This window comes from Carcharodon carcharias, chromosome 16 (genome assembly GCF_017639515.1).
Source record: "Carcharodon carcharias isolate sCarCar2 chromosome 16, sCarCar2.pri, whole genome shotgun sequence".
Taxonomy (NCBI): Eukaryota; Metazoa; Chordata; class Chondrichthyes; order Lamniformes; family Lamnidae; genus Carcharodon; species Carcharodon carcharias.
In genome coordinates this window covers 9434803-9451623 of record NC_054482.1, presented here as the reverse complement: position 1 = coordinate 9451623, position 16821 = coordinate 9434803, and the positions used below count along the sequence as shown (strand labels likewise).

General features: G+C 41.2%; 1 protein-coding gene and 1 long non-coding RNA gene across 2 annotated transcripts in view; one reads left to right on the top strand and one right to left on the bottom strand.

Annotated features, from left to right (window-relative positions):
- The window catches only part of dbt (dihydrolipoamide branched chain transacylase E2), a 45309-nt gene that overhangs the window by 1800 nt on the left and 26688 nt on the right, over positions 1-16821 (top strand). The window contains exons 2-3 of the mRNA XM_041207664.1: positions 9643-9763; positions 9857-9932. Of these exons, the coding sequence (XP_041063598.1) occupies positions 9643-9763; positions 9857-9932 (197 nt within the window). The remainder of the gene's footprint in view (positions 1-9642; positions 9764-9856; positions 9933-16821) is intronic.
- On the bottom strand, positions 5981-15568 carry LOC121288870. The gene is made up of 2 exons (XR_005945466.1): positions 15434-15568; positions 5981-6475 (listed from the first exon to the last, which is right to left on the bottom strand). It is a non-coding gene; the product is annotated as an uncharacterized LOC121288870 (long non-coding RNA).

The following is a 16821-nucleotide window of genomic DNA, read 5'->3' as shown; positions in this document are numbered from 1 at the left end:
CTCCCTTCCTAACAGCATTGTGAGTGTACCTACACCATGTGGACTGCAATGGTTCAGGAAGGCAGCTCACCACCACCTTCTCAAGGGCAACTAGGGATGAGCTGGACCAGCCAGTGAAGCCCACATCCCATGAATGATTAAAAAAAATAGCTCAGAGGTGAGCTGGTGAGAATAGACTGGATACAGTTATTAGCAGGAAAAAGAGTGTCAATCAGTGGGAGGCATTCAAAATTGAGATTCTACAGGCACAGGGTAGACATGTCCCTACAAAAAAAAGTGTGGTACTGCCAAATCTAGAACTTGCTGGTTATCCCGAAGCATACAGGCCAAGATAAAGCGGAAAAAGAAAGCCTATGACAGTCACAAAAGACTAAATACTGTAGAAAGCCTAGAGGAGTATAGAAAGTACAGGGATGAAGTAAAAATGGAAATTAGGAAAGCAAAGAGATTGGAAAAAATATTGACAGGTAAAATCAAAGAAAACCCAAAGATGTCTTACCAGTATATTAAGAGCAAGAGAATAACTAAGGAAGGATTGGGCCTATCAGAGATGTGCATGGTAACTTGTGGGTTGATGCAGAAGATGTCAGCAGGCTTCTCAATGGGTATTTTGTCTCTATCTTCACTAAGGAGAGGGATGATGCAGACATTCTAGTTAATGAGGAGGAGTGTGAAACATTAGATACAATAAGCATAGTGAAAGAGGAAGTACTGGAGTGACCGACATCCTTGGAGGTGGATAAGTCATCAAGGCCAGATAGATTGTATCCCAGGCTGTTAAAGGAAGCAGGGAGGAAATAGCGGATGCCCTGAGGATCGTTTTCCAATCCTTACTAGATACAGGCGAGGTACCAGAGGATTGGAGGTCTGCAAATGTTGTACCATTATTTAAAAAGGGTGCAAGGGATAGGTCAGAAAATTATAGACAAGTCAGTCTGACTTCAGTGGTGGACAAATTATTGGAATCAATTCTGAGAGACAAGATAAACAGTCACTTAGAAAGGCATGGGTTGATCAGGGACAGTCAGCATGGTTTTGTTAGGGGAAGATCATGTCTTACTAACAATAGAATTTTTTTGAGGAAGTAACAAGGAGGATTGATGACGGTAGTGCAGTAGATGTTGTCTACATGGATTTCAGTAAAGCATTTGACAAGGTCCCACATGGCAGACTAGTCAGAAAAGTGAGTTCGCATGGGATACAGGGGAAGGTGGTAGGTTGGATCCAAAATTGGCTCAGCGACAGGAAACAAAGGGTAATGGTTGATAGATGTTTTTGCGAATGGAAAATGGTTTCCAGTGGTGTTCCACAGGACTCAGTGTTGGGGCCCTTGCTGTTTGTTGTATATATTAATGATTTGGACATAAATGTGGGAGGTGTGACTGGAAAATTTGCAGATGACAAAAATAGACCATGTGATGAAGAGGATAGCTGTTGTCTCCAGAATTATATCAATGGCTTGGTTGAGTGGGCAGGAAAGTGGCAAATGGAATTCAATCCATAAAAGTATGAGGTAATGCATTTGGGGAGGACAAACAAAGCAAGGGAATGCTCAACAGGAGGACATTGAGAGGGGTTGAGGAAGTGAGACACCTTGGAGAGCATGTCCATGGGCCCCTGAAGGTGGCAGAACAGGTGGATAATGTGTTAAAGAAAGCATAGGGAATGCTTTCCTTTTATTGGATGAGGTATTGAATACAAAAGCAGGGATGTACTGATGGAATGCTGGTTAGGCCACAGCTGGAATTATGTGTAAAGTTCTAGTCACCACATTACAGGAAGTACATAATTGCTCTGGAGAGAGTACAGAGAAAATTTACAAAGACTGCTGCCAAAGCTTGAAAATTGAAGCTCTGAGGAAATATTGGATAGGTTAGGGTTGTTTTCCTTAGAACCGTGGAGGCTGAGGGGTGACCTAATTGAGGTATACAAAATTATGAGAGGCCTGTTTCCCCTAGCTGTGTGTTTGGGAGGTCGGGGGGTGGGGGGGGGAAGGTGTCAATCACCAAATGATATAGATTTAGGGTGATTGGTAGAAGGATTTGAGGGGACATGAGGAAAAACTTTTTCACCCAGAGGATGTTGGGCGTCTGGAATTCACTGCCTTTTTATGTGGTGGAACCAATTATGGATAAAGCTATCTTAGATCTAGTACAGTGGCAGGTTTAATTAGTAATCTCTTGGAAAAGGTTCTTGGAGAGGGGTGGGTGGGGTGGGGTGAGGGGAGTGATCATAATACATCTGAATTCCACGCTAAATCTGAAAGTGATATGTTCCAGTCCCAAACAAGAATCTTAAACTTCAAAAAAGTCAATTACGTAGGCAGGAGTGGAGATCTTGCTATGGTTGATTGGGTAAATAAACTGAAAGGTATGGCAGTAAATAAACATTTGGGTAACATTTAAAGAACAATACAAAATATTTGACAGAGGAGAAATTTGATGGAGAATACGGAAGTGATGGGACGGTGAACGAACATTTTGTCTGTCTTCGTAGTAGAAGACATAAATTACACCAGAAATAAAGGGTAACAAAGGGGCTAATAAGAGGGAGGAACTTAAGATCAGCAGAGAAAAAGTATTGGAGAAATTTAAGGTCTAAAAGTTGACAAATCCCCAGAATCTGATGACCTAGATCCCAGGGTTCAAAAAGAGGTAGCTGCAGAGATAATGGATGCATTAGTTATGATTTTCAAAAATTCTTGAGATTTCAGTGAATTGGAAGTTAGCAAATGTAACGCAGCAATTCAAGGAAGGAAGGAGGGAGAAAGAAAAAAGGTACGAAGGGTCAGTTAGCCTGACATCAGTCATCAGGAAAATGTTCAAATCTATTACGGAAGTCTTAACAGTGCACTTAGAAAATCTTATCATGATCAACAAAGTCAACATGATTTTATGAGAAAGGAAAAGTATTTGAGGTTTTTGAGGATGGAACTAGTAAAGTAGATAAATTGATATAGGTAGTACACTTGAATTTCCAAAAGGCATTCAACAAGATGCCACACAAAAAGTTATTATGCAGGATAAGAGCTCATGGAGTAGGGGGTAATATATTAGCATGAATAGAGGATTGTTTAATGGACAGCAAGCAGAGAGTAGGGATAAATGGGACAATTTCAAGTTGCCAGGCTGTAACTAGTGGAGTGTCACCAAAATTGGCACCTTAGCTGTTTACAATTTATATGAATGACTTGGATGAAAAGACGGAAGCTAATGTATCTAAGTTTGCATGAAGATACAAAGTTAGCTGGGAATGTAAGCTGTGAGCATAACGTCGATATAAACAGTTTAAGTGAGTGGATAACAAGGCAGATTGGAGTATAATATGTGGAAGTGTGAGGTTATTCACCTTGGTAATAAGAATAGAAATATTTTTTAAAAGGTATGACATTTTTAAATGTTGATGTTCATAGAGATTTGGGGGTATTCACATAAGAAAGCAGGAAATTTCCATGCAGGTATAGCAAGCTTAGTGGCTACAGGAGGAGGTCTGGGGCTGGAGTATTCTGTAGTGAGTAACTCACCTCCTGACTCCCCAAAGTCTGCCCACAATCTCCAAGGCATAAATCAGGAATGAGATGGAATCTCTCCACTTGCCTGGATGAGTGCAGCTCCAACAAATGTCAAAAAGCTCAACATCATCTAAGATGAAGCAGCTTGCTTGACTGGCACTCCCTCTGCCACCAGCATACAATGGAAACTGTGTTCCATCTACAAGGTGCACTACAGCCACTCCTTCAAGGCTCCTTCAATAGCATCTTCCAAACCAACAACATCTATCGCCTTGAACGACAAGGGCAGCAGACGCATGGACATACCACAGCCTGCAAGTTCCCCATCAAATCAGACACCACTCTGACTTGGAACTATATCACCGTTCAATCATGGGGTCATAATCTTGGAACTTCTTCCCTAACAACAGAGTTTGCCTACACCACATGGATTGCAGTGGTTCAATTGGTGGCTCACCACCACCTTCTCAAGGGCAATCAGGGATGGTTAATAAATGCTGATTTTGCCAGCAACACTCACGTTCCAAGGCAAATGGCATGTTGGCCTTTATTGCAAGGGTACTGGATTACAAAAATAAGGAAATCTTGCAACAGTTTAGGGCTTTGGTAAGACTGCTCCTGGAATACTGTGTGTAGTTTTTTTGCCTCTATATTCTAAGGCAGACCTTGAATACTTGGAGGCATTGTTGTGAAGGGTCACTAGATTGGTCCCTGGTTTGAGAGGGTTGTGCTATGATGAGAGGCTGAGTAAGTTGGGCCTATACTCATTGGCGCCTAGAATACTGAGAGATAATCTCATTAAAATATATAAGATTCTGAAGGGGCTTGACAGGGTAGACAGTGAAAGACTGTTTCCTCTGGCTGGTGAATCTAGAACATGGGCACAGCCTCAGGATAAGGGGCCAATCATTTAGGACTGAGGTGAGGAGAGTTTTCTTCACTCACAGAATGTGAACCTTTGGAACTGTCAACCCAAGAAGGTTGTGGATGCTCCAATATTAAGTATATTCAAGACTGAGCGATAAATTTTGATTTTCTCAGGGAATCGAGGGATATGGAAAACGAGCAGGAAAGTGTTGTTGAAGTGGAAGATCAGCCATTATCAGATTGAATGCTGGAATCGGCTAAAGGAGTTGAATGGTCTTCTCCTGCTCTTATTTTTCAGTTGTGTCAGAAGAACATAAATAAGTTAATACATCAAGCAAATATATTTGTTTTGCCTTATTTGTTTTACAGTTAATTTCAGATGCTGAATTGGGTCAAATCTTTGTAAATTGTGTGCTGTTCAACCAATCACATTATAATGCATACAATGGTCACCTTTCCCTCCCCCATTAACTAACCATGTTTGTGTTTGCACTGCAATATATATGATAACACAGTGAAACAGGAGACTGTTCGCCTATTGAAGGGCAACTTACTGGTGCAAGGTTATGGTTTGAGATCCTGCAAATCCAGACTAATGTGTCATTTCCTTTTTTTTCTACATATTATGCAAATGTTAGCAGAGGTAAATTGATTATCAAAACACTAAATCAGATCATTAAAGACTTCTAAAGCCACAATCACTTTCAAATGTCCTTATGTTGGAATCTGAGAAAGAAATGTTAATTTCCACTAATAGTAAGATCTATATTCACACAGGTAATGTTAGATTCAGAACATGGAAATCTTTGAGCGACACAAATAGTAAGTAACTGACAGCTTCACAGTGGGTCGTACTCAGCTAAAAGCTCTGTATTCCTCCAAATGTCCTAGTGTAAATGTAGGTGTTTGCCCTTCTGGATGCTCAAGGTGATGACCAAAGTTGTTTACTTCTCAGAAAAGGACATGTTCTGTAGTTTTATTTAAAAACTGCTCAGGGAGATGACTTGGTTTTCAGCATTGTGAAATGTGCTATTTGGAATACTCTTGGCATTCATGAGCTTTACCTTACTCTTGTATGATTGTTAGAAAAGTGCCAGCTGGGTTTACTTTTAAAGTATTCTAGTAGAAGCAGAATACAGAGCAGGTGGACCCCTAAAATCCATGAAAGTTATCTATAATTTACTGTAGATTCCTAAGCAATAATTTTAACTGTCCATCTATGGCTGACAGTTGATTTAAAAGCAGTTGAAACCTCCAGCATTTTAATTGAGGTACAGTTGGACATTTTATCACCATGTTGTTTAAAATCTCTCGGCTTCTGTGACCTGTTGATCTTCACCGGATGCGATCTCAGAAATGTCTGGTCCTGAGTACTTTTTGGAGAGACATTTTATTGCCTTATAATTTTGGTAATTAAGTGCAAGGTAATTAAAGAAATTGTTAAAATGTGCGTGTGTATTCACTCTGAAATTAAAATCCTTCACTCTGTCTCATTTCAACATACTTTTCTCAGGATCTGACACCTACTGGCCCTTGCTTCTGTGTTCCCTTCCTTTCAGGTCTGCAGGTTTTTAAAATCCAAGTTTGACTTTGCCCAATTGCTGCAATTAGATTTCTTTATTTCTCTCATTTGTTTCTTTCATTCCTTTCAGATTGATGTCCTCACAGAGTTTTGGTTTTCTCACCTAGGTTTCTCAATAATAGGAAATTCAAAATATCTGGATTATGTTTTATCATTGTTCTGAGTCTCACTCTTGTTTCCTATGTTGATAGCTTATTCAGACCCTTTATTTTATACCTGTTTTTCAAAGCTGGTTCTGTTAACACAATGAAAGCAAAGTACTGCCGATGCTTGAAATACGAAATTCTTCATCTTTTGGCTTCTCCTATATTACTTGGGGTTTCCACAATGCTGGTTGATCATAATTCTCCATCTCCTCTTGTCAGTCACCCATTCCTCTTCCAATCCTGCTGTGTTTAAGTCTATCACCACTACATCTTTCTACCTGGTCCTAGGCTTTTATTTCTCTTCCTCCTGGCTGTCCCATCTCCATTACTCACTTCGCCACATCTCCTCTCTCTGCAATAGATTGAAATCTGAAATAAAAACAGAAAATACTAGAAACATTGAGCAGGTCAAGCAGATTCAGAAATCAAAGTAACTGAGTTAATGTTTTAGATCTATGCTCTTTCATCAGAACTGGAAGATCTTACAGATTCCGTTTTAGGGGAGGTGTTGGCATATTGGTAATGTCATTGGACTGAGACCCAGGCTAATGTTCTGGGGACACAGGTTCAAATCCCACCATGACACCTGGTTTAATTGGAATTCAATTAATAAATCTGGAATTAAAAGCTAGTCTAATGGTGACCACAAAACCATTGTCCATTGTCACAAAAACCCCTCTGGTTCACTGATGAGGCAGCCCAACTGGGATAGATTTTGAACAGATCTAACAACTTGAGCTGGACATCCATGTGGACTGTTAGCAGCAGTAGCATTATATACAGCCACAACCTGCAACTTCATGGCCTGGCATACCCTCACTCAACCATTACCATCGAGTCAGGGAATCGACCTTTGTTCAATGAAGAATGCAGGAGGACATGCCAGGAGCAGCATCAGGCATACCTAAAAAGGTGTCAGCCTAGTGATGCTACAACACAGGACTACTTGCATGCCAAACAGGGGAAGCAGCATGGAACAGACAGAGCTAAGTGATCCCACAAGTAATAGATCAGAAATAAGCTCCCACATCCGGTTGTGAATGGTGATGGACAATTAAACAACTAACTGGAGGAGAAAGTTCCAGAAATATCCCCATCCTCAATGATAGGCGAGTACAGCACATCAGTGCAAAGGTTAAGGCTGAAGTATTTGTAGCTCTCTTCAACCAGAAGTGCCAAATGGATGATCCATCCTAAAATCACAGATGCCAGTCTTCAGCTAATTCAATTTTCTCCACATGATCTCAAGAAGTTGAAGGTGCTGGATATTGCAAAGGATCTAGGTCCTAACATCATTCCAGCAATAGTAGTGAAGACTTGTGCCCCAGAACTAGCCATGCCCCTAGCCAAGCTGTTCTAATACAGCTACATTGTCGGCATCTACCTGACATTGTGCAAAATTGCCGAGGTATGTCCTGTTCACAAAAAGCAGGACAAATCCAACCCAGCCAATTACCGCCCCATCAGTTTACTCTTGATCATCCACAAAGTAATGGAAAATGTTGTTGACAGTACTATCAAGCGGCACTTACTCAGCAATAACCTGCTCATTGACTCTAAATTTCGGTTCTACCAGGGGCCACTCGGCTCCTGACCTCATTACAGCCTTGGTCCAAACAAGAGATGAGGTGACAGTGACTGCCCTTGACATCAGTGCAGCATCTGACTGAGTGTGGCATCAAGGACTCCTAACAAAACTGAAGTCAATGGGGATCAAGGGGATAACTCTCCACTGGTTGGAGTCATACCTAGCACAAAGGAAGATGGTTGTGGTTATTTGAGGTCAACCTTCTCAATCCTTGGACATCGCTGTAGGGGTTTCTCAGAATGGTGTCCTAGGCCCAACCATCTTCAGCAGTTTGATCAATGAGCTTCCTTCCATCATAAGGTCAAAGGTGAGGATGTTCACTGATGTTTGCGTGATGTTCAGCACCATTCATGACTCCTCAGATACTGAAGCAGTCTGTGAAATTTGCAGCAAGACCTGAACAGCATTCGAGCTTGGGTTGATAAGTGGCAAGTAACATTTACGCCATGAAAGCGCCAGGCAATGACCATTTCCAACAAGAGAATCTAACCATCTCACCTTGACATTCAATGGAATTACGGTGACGACATCTTTCTGTGATGGCCTAGCATGATTGACCGACATAAGAATAATACTCTTTAAACAGGATTGCTGATTCAAAGTTACTCTAGACCTATTCTGTTTAATGTCTAAATCAATATATTTAAAAGCCCCTGAAGCCTGACTTCCAATCTTAAATTCCACTTTTTAATAACTTCAATCTTTTTAATAACATTTCTCAAATTCCACAGTACCACCCTGGAAGAAATCATCAACATGTATCATGAAGGTGCCTGAAAAGCTTCCCCTTTTGATACCAATAAAACATTGCATGATCTGCTTTTAGTTGAACACAGCCAAACAGATCTCACCGAAAAATACCACCATCTCAAATACACATTTAATCTTACACTCTATAATTACCATGACGATCCAACAGCTGGACAGTGTATGCAGGCATTCAGACACCTTATGTGACATGTGGATCAAAGGCAAGCATACTTTGGGAGGATAAATTAGTGATAGCCATAGACCACGTGGAAGATAATTGAAGCAGAAAATATTTAAAGCAGTTTGTTAATGTTCTTCTTAACATTTTAATCATAGGTTTATGTGGCTTCCTGATTCAGCTACGTTTAGATATTGAAACGGTTAGATTTCTGCAGTAAAGTTGGATTTTACCAGATAGCCCAAGTTCCAGACTCTTTTTTTGACAACTTTTAATTTTAGGTAAATAAAAAAGATAACAGTAATTGAGACTTGTGGAGAAAATGCTTTTTTCAGTAATTTACAGCTCATAATTATAGAGATACTCCAAAAGTAATGGCTGCAGAAGATCAAAGTATTTCACAAGGGCGATACGAGAAAGAAAATTTTCAGTGTGGGGTAATGACCAGGAACCTACTGCCTACAAGCGTGGTGGAAGCTGAAACAATGAATGAAGTTGGATGGGCATTTGAGGGAAATAACCTTGCAGGGTTATTGGGATAAAACGGAGAATGGGATTTTTGAATTTCTCAACAGAAAGCAGACATGGGCTTGATGGGCTGAATGGTGGCCTCCTGTGCTATAATGACCCTGTGACTCAATTTTATGCTAATGGTGAAGGAAGGCACACTTACTGAAGTTGCATTAAGACAATGGTGCATTGTAGAAGGAACTTAACTTTGCCTACCTCCCATACTCTTTCACCTTGGGATTGTTCAAAACTGACAGTGATTTCAGAAATGGAATATTTTGCATTTTCAGCATTTTCACTTGTTAGCAGACAAATTCTCAGAAATAACCGGATATAATACAGTGCTCACTGGTGAACTCTAGGGCCTTCAGGTTTATCAGTTTTGACTCGCAAGTGTAAAATTTCTGAATTTCCCCATTCCCAACCCTTGAGAAACTTCAGTCCTGTAACTGCAAACCAACCACTGTGGTTTACATTGTTACATCTGTTAACTGTCTCTGTCTCTCTCAGGTTTGTGTGCACCATTATAGATGTTGTAGTAGTACCCATTTTACGAAGCCAGAATATCCTGCATTTAACAAGTCATCCCTTCGAAACAGCACACTATCAAGATTTTTCAGAACCTCTACTGGTAACTGGGATATTTTCTAGTTTCTTGTTAAACTTCTAGTCAATCAGATTACTTGGGTCAGCTGTTGGCCTGACTTTTTATTTATTTTTACAGCTGTTAATGGCCAGGTTGTTCAGTTTAAACTTTCTGATATTGGAGAAGGAATTACCGAAGTTCATGTGAAGGAATGGTGAGTTGGTTCCTAATTGTGATTTAAGAATTAAAATTTGTGTTGTAGAGTTGCTGTGTCCCAAACAACAAATCTTTCGTACAGAAAACTGTATGTTTTACTGATTTGGACCTGTTTTATAATGAAAGAACTACTTGCATATCGGTTCCTTTATCTTGGGTTTTGTGCAGCAAAATTGCTAAGATCAGAGTTGAAAATGGTCCCATGTAATCTGATGAAGTAATCTTAAATTTTGATTGAATGTAAGAGTTGCATTTATACACTGCCTTATCACATCTCTCAAATTTCTTGAAGTGCCTCACATTTAATGAATTACTTTGGCCACCATGTTTGTCCTTATGGGATTTTGCTGTATGCAAAAATGTTATAAACAGCAATGAGATGAATGGCTAAGTTGTTTTTAAAGAAGGACTTGCATTTTGAAAAGTACCTTTCACTGCCTCAGAACATCCCAAAAAGCTTTACAGCCATTGAAGTACTTTTGAAGTACAGTAAAGCTTTTGGCGTAGCTTGAGGGAAATGTGTTTGATCAGATATTAGAACAGCTTATTTTTGTTTTTGGGATTTTTAATATCTTGGTTTAACACCTCATCCAAAAGGTGGCATCTTGGTAGTACAACACTCCATCTGTGTTGCATTTGTTAAAGCCTAGATTATTTCTCAAAATCATGAAGTGGATCTTCAGCCACAACCCTTTGACTTGGAATGCTACCAATTGATCCAAGCTGACAACTTGGAGTACCTATTTTAAAATGATCCTGATGCATATAAAACTACTATGAATGTTGTTGATACCATTCACATACTTCATACCTACAGACAACAGCTAGTATTTCTGGGTGTCTCTTCTGGCGTCTCTTGTTTTCCTGGACAGGATATGAAGAAAAGCTTGACAATTATGTATCGTACTTACTCGAGCTCTCTACTCATAGATGTCTACAGCACAGTAGGAGGCCATTCGGCCCATCGTGTCTGCGCCGGTCGACAAAGATCTGACTACACTAATCCTATTTTACAGCAATTGGCCCATAGCCTCGGAGGCTATGTCAATGCAAGTGAATATCTAAATACTTCTTAAATGTTACGAGAGTTTCTGACTCAACCACTCTTTCAGGCAGTGAGTTCCAGACTCCCTCCACCCTCTGGGTGAAAAAAATTCTCCTCAACTCCCCTCTTAGCCTTCTACCTCTTATCTTAAATCTATGCCCCCTGGTTATTGACCCCTCTACTAATGGAAAAAAATGCCTTCCTATCCCCCCCCTTTCTATGCCCCTCATAATCTTATACACCTCTATCAGGTTCCCTCTCAACCCTCGTTGCTCCAAGGAAAACAACCCCAGCCTATCCAATCTTTCCTCATAGCTCAGACCCTCCAGCCCAGGCAGCATCCTGGTAAATCTCCTCCGCATCCTCTCCAGTGCAATCACATCCTTCCCCATAATGTGGTGACCATAACTGCGCACAGTACTCCAGTTGTGGCCTAACCAGCGTTTTTTTTTTACAGTTCTAGCATAACCTCCCTGCTCTTGCATTCTATACCTCTGCCAATAAAGGCAAGTATCCATATGCCGCCTTAACCACCTTATCTACCTGTCCTACCTTCAGGGATATGCACACCAAGGTCCTACCAGTCATAGTGTAGTCCCTTGCTTTGTTAGCCCTCCCCAAGTGCATTACGTTACACTTTTCTGAGTTGAATTCCATTTGCCACTGCTCTGCCGACCTGACCAGTCCATTGGTACCCTCCTGCAGTTTGTCTATTCTCCTCACTGTTTACAACCCTACTAATTTTCGTATCATCCGCGAACTCCTTGATCATACTCCCTACATTTAAGTCCAAGTTATTTATATACACCACAAACAGCAAGGGCTCTAGCACCGAGCCCTGTAGAATCTCACTGGAAATAGACTTTCAGTCACAAAAACACCCTGTACCATCACCCTCTGCTTCCTGCCTCTCAGCCAATTTTGGATCCAACGTGCCACTTTGCCTTGGACGCTTGGGCTCTTACTTTCTTGACCAGTCTGCCTTGAGGGACCTTATGAAAAGCCTTGCCAAAGTCCATGTAGACCACATCAAATGCATTACCCTCATCAAAACTCCTGGTTACCTCTTCAAAAAATGTTATCAAATTTGTCAAACACGACCTCTTAACAAATCCATTTTGACTATACCTGATTAATCCGTGCCTCTCCAAGTGCAGATATATTATGTCCCTCAGAATTCTTTCTAGTAACTTCCCTGCTACAGATGTTAGACTGACTGGCCTGTAATTTCTTAGCCTATCCCTTCCTCTCTTTAATAATGGGACAATGTTAGCAATCCTCCAGTCCCCTGGCACCTCACCTGTGGCCAGAGAGGTTTTGAAAATTACTGCCAGGGCCCTTGATATCTCTTCCCTTGCCTCCTTCAACAGCTTGGGATATATCTCATCCGGGCCTGCAGATTTATCCACTTTTAAGACCACTAAACCCGCTAGTATCTCCTCTCTCTCTATGTTAATTTCCTCTAATATTTCACAGTCCTCCACCATGATGTCTATATCTGTGTCGTCCTTTTCCAAAGCATTCATTGCGCACTGCACCCATGTCTTCCAGGTTCTCACACACATTACCTCTATGGTTCCTAATTGGCCCTATTCTTTCCCTAGTTATTCTCTTGTTCTTTATATATTTAAAAAAAAAAACCCTTTGGGGTTGTCCTTTATTCTATCCACCAATGCTTTCTCATGCACTCTCTTAGCTTTCCTAATTTCCTTTTTAAGTTCCCCTCTGCACTTTTTATGCTCCTCTAAGGACTCTGCCGTATTGAGCCCTTGATATTTGCCATAAGCTTCTGTTTCTTTTTAATCCTAAGCTTTATGTCCCTTGACATCTAGGGTTCTCTGGATTTGGTCCCCCTCTTTGTCTTTACAGGAACATATTTGCCCTGTACTCTTGCTATTTCCTCCTTGAATGCCTCCCACTGCTCTGACAGTTTTATCTGCAAGTAGCTGCTCCTAGTCCACTTCGGGAAAATCACATCTCATCTTAGTAAAATTAGTCTTCCCCAGTTTAGAACTTTTATTCCTGGCCCAACTTTATCCTTTTCCATAACTATCCTAAATCTAACTGAGTTATTGTCACTATCTCCAAAACACTCCCCTACTGATATGCTTTCCACTTGCCCAGGCTCATTTCCGAATATTGGGTCCAGAACTGCCCCTCTCTTGTTGGGTTTTCTATGTACTGGCTAAAAAAGTTCTCCTGGATGCAACTTAAGAATTTTGCTCCCTCCCTACCTTGCACACTAAAAATGATCCCAGTTAACATTTGGGTAGTTAAAATCCCTGACTATTACTGCCATATTATTCTTACACTTCTCTGAAATTTGATTACATATTTGATCCTCTTCTCTCCCTGACTTTGGGGGCCTATTGTACACACCCAACAGTGTTCCTTTTGTGTTTTTTACTTCTACCTACATGGCTTCATTTGATGATCCTTCCAAGATTTCATCCCTCCTCACCACTATAATTGATACCTTGATCAATATTGTAACCATCCCCCCCTCCTCTTCTATCACCCTCTCTAACTCGTCTGAATACCCTATAACAAGGAATGCTGAGCTGCCAATCCTGCTCTTTTAGCCAAGTTTCGGTCATAGCTATGATATCATACTCCCACGTGCCTATCCTTGCCCTCAGCTTGTCTGTCTTATTCCTCAGGCTCCTTGCATTAAAATATACTCCATTTAGCCTTGATAGACTCACTCCTTTATTATCTAACCTATGTTTCCTCTGCCTTGCAGACTCACTTACTAGCATTTTAATTTCTAATTCCATCTCAGCTTCTCTCCTCTCTGAACTACTTTTCAGGATCCCACCACCCGGCCCAATTAGTTTAAATCTGCCCCAACAAGAATGGTAAACCTCCCCGCGAGGATGTTGGCCCCGTTCCTGTTCAGATGTAATCTGTCCAATTTACAGATCCCACCTCCCCCAGAAACGGCCCCAACGCCCCAGGAATGTAAAGCCCTCCCTCCTGCACCATCTCTCCAGCCACGCATTCGTCTGCTCTATCCTTCTGTTCCTATACTCGCTGCTGCGTGGCACCGGGAGTAATCTGGAGATTACTACTTTTGAAATCAAATTTCCTACCTAACTCACTAAAGTCTGCTTGCAGGACCTCATTTCCCTTTCTTCCTCTGTCATTGGTCCCAACATGGACCACAGCCTCTGGCTGTTCACCCTCCCCCTTCAGAATGTTCTGCAGCAGTTCTGTAACATCCTTGACCCTGGCACACGGGAAGCAACGTACCATCTTGGAATCACATCTCCAGACACAGAAGCACCTGTCTACTCCCCTCACTAATGAGTTGCTTACCACTATTGCCCTTCCACACTTCTTCCTCCTGCCCTGAGCAGCTGGACCACCCACAGTGCCATGGCCTTCGCTTTGGTTGGCTTTCACAGAGGAACTGTCACTCTCTCCGTTTTCCAAGGCTGAAAAATGGTTTGCGCGTGAGATGCACTTGGGGGATTCCCTCACTCCTTGCCTGGTCCCCTTCTTCTGTCTGGCGGTCACCCATTCCCTCTCTGCTTGCACTTCCTTAAGCTGCAAGGTGACCAATTTCCCCAATTAAGGAGGAACTATTTTTTTCTCTGATTTCCTGTGCTGGGTAATCCATGTTCCAGAGAAAGCTACAAGTGACTATCCCTTTAATTATTTTTAAAATCTGTAACAAGGCATAGCTAGCGTTCCCTGGTTTGTGTGGGGAATTGTGAACACCTATCCAAGCCACCATTTTGTGGTATAGCTAATTGTGTCACTGGAAAAAGGCCAATAATTCACAGACCATTTATTTTTTCAACTCTATTGTGCATTCTAACCAATCTGTGTATTCTTCTGGCAGTTGACTACAAAATTCCTCCTTGCCCCAAAGGTAAATCAAGCAAAATTCTAGAGTGCCTGCTAAGCTTAAATGAATCCTTATGAGAAACTATCAAGTCAAAAGAGCATTTGATCATTTTTAGCTTTTCATTATCTTTAATCCTATATCATGAACCAAATTTTCATCTCTTTTAAAAGTGGAAATGGAACTCCTTGGTGTTGCTTATGGGTAGTCGAGCCTGAAGCATAGCTGTGATGTTTAACTGCTAACATGGTTTGTCTCCTTTTAAAGGCATTGTTTTAAATAGCCACTCTAGGATAATTTTAACTAGTTTAACTGCTGTCGTCAGTCACAGCACTTGCAACTGCTTCTGAATTTTAGGTGGCTGGTCAGTGGCTTTTTAAAAAAAGATTGTTTTGCATATGTAATGATCCAAGAATTGTGGCTGGGAGTCACTTCCATAGATCCGAACCACTTCGACCAGTAAAAGGAATCTAATTGAGTGCCTCGATGTGACAAATTCCTTTAAATGGCTAAATTAAAAATATTTCATTGAGTTCAGGCTATAAAAAAAGTAACTATTTTTGTATGACAGGAAATACTTATACTGGGATGTCTAGTTTGCTACCTGTTCAATGGCCTCCTGAAATGCCAAGTTGAGAAATGAGGTACCTGCCGAAACCAATTTTAGTGAATAGGTTGATATGATGTCTTCCGCAATCTGGGACTCATGGCCACAATTGCACATTAGGTTGTCCCTCCTCTTTCACTTATGGAGCAAGTGGCCATGCTGTCTATGCCCAGTGCAGATTCAGTTCAGCACTGTCCATTATTTTCGAGGGAAACCGAAACCAGTATCTTCGCTATTGAGTCAGTTGGAAGATTTTGGATGCATGCAACGTAAAAACCCAATTCTGTCTGTCTAGATACTGGGTTAATACCAGCAGCATAAATATTAGTTGCTTCACAGAATGACAGGTGCAGTTTTAAGCACTTTCTTGGCTAGATTTCTCAAATCTTTATGAATGAGAAGGTCAGTGTTGCTTGTGACTTCTTTCATCTCTGAGAAAAGTGGCATCAGGCTGGACAATATGACACACTACCAGGACCACAAAGTTGGAGAGGACTTAAGTATCCCTGACGTTGTCCTCATGGCAGCATTTAGCTGCACATCCACAATCTTTGTGCAGTGGCTGCAGGACCACCAACCAGGCTGAGCAGTATTCTGCAGCAGAGTAGACTACTGTTGTGGTGCAAAGTGTGCTGGCTGTACTCCCCATAACATTCACCTAGGCTCCTGGACAAGTTTTATGCTGGTTGTTATTTTTGGACTGGTGTTGATGGGTTGAGGCTGTTAGGTGAGAATTCTGTCCAGGATGACACCCAGGTATTGTGGGGTGGGGTCATTTGTAGGTCCAGATTGTTGGTGAGCATCCTACTTAGTTCCTGTAGTGTTGATGCTGCATTGGCTGTACTGTGTCATTGACATAAATTAACTTCCAGGATTTAGTGCAGGGCATGGCCATGTCGTGGATGTTGAAAAAGACACCAATCCCTGTGGTAGATCATTGTTGAGTGTCCGTGGTTGGCTGTTCCTGTTAACAAGATAATTGCAGAACTTAATTGTTGTTTTCTTAGGGTGTTGATTCCAAGAAATGCTTTTAACATCTTCACATTGGGTATATGTAGATATTGATTTCAGTAATGCTATAATATGTCACTAGGTGGTGCTGTAATCATTAACAAGACAGTTAGAGCTTTACACAGTTTTGGTTGTTGAAATTTAATCAGGGTTTTCTGTTTTTGGATGATTTGATAAGCAGCCGACGTTGCTAACTTTTTAATGTGCCATACTTTCATTCCCCTTCTTGTGAAGGCACTGATTGTAATTTGGTGTAGCTGCATGAGTGTCCTGCTACATCCTAGTACCTCACCCAAATGTGCAAATCTAGACAGTGTTGGGAGGTTGTTCAACTGTTGAGTGTCACAGCTGAGTCCATCTCTGCTCTCATTTGT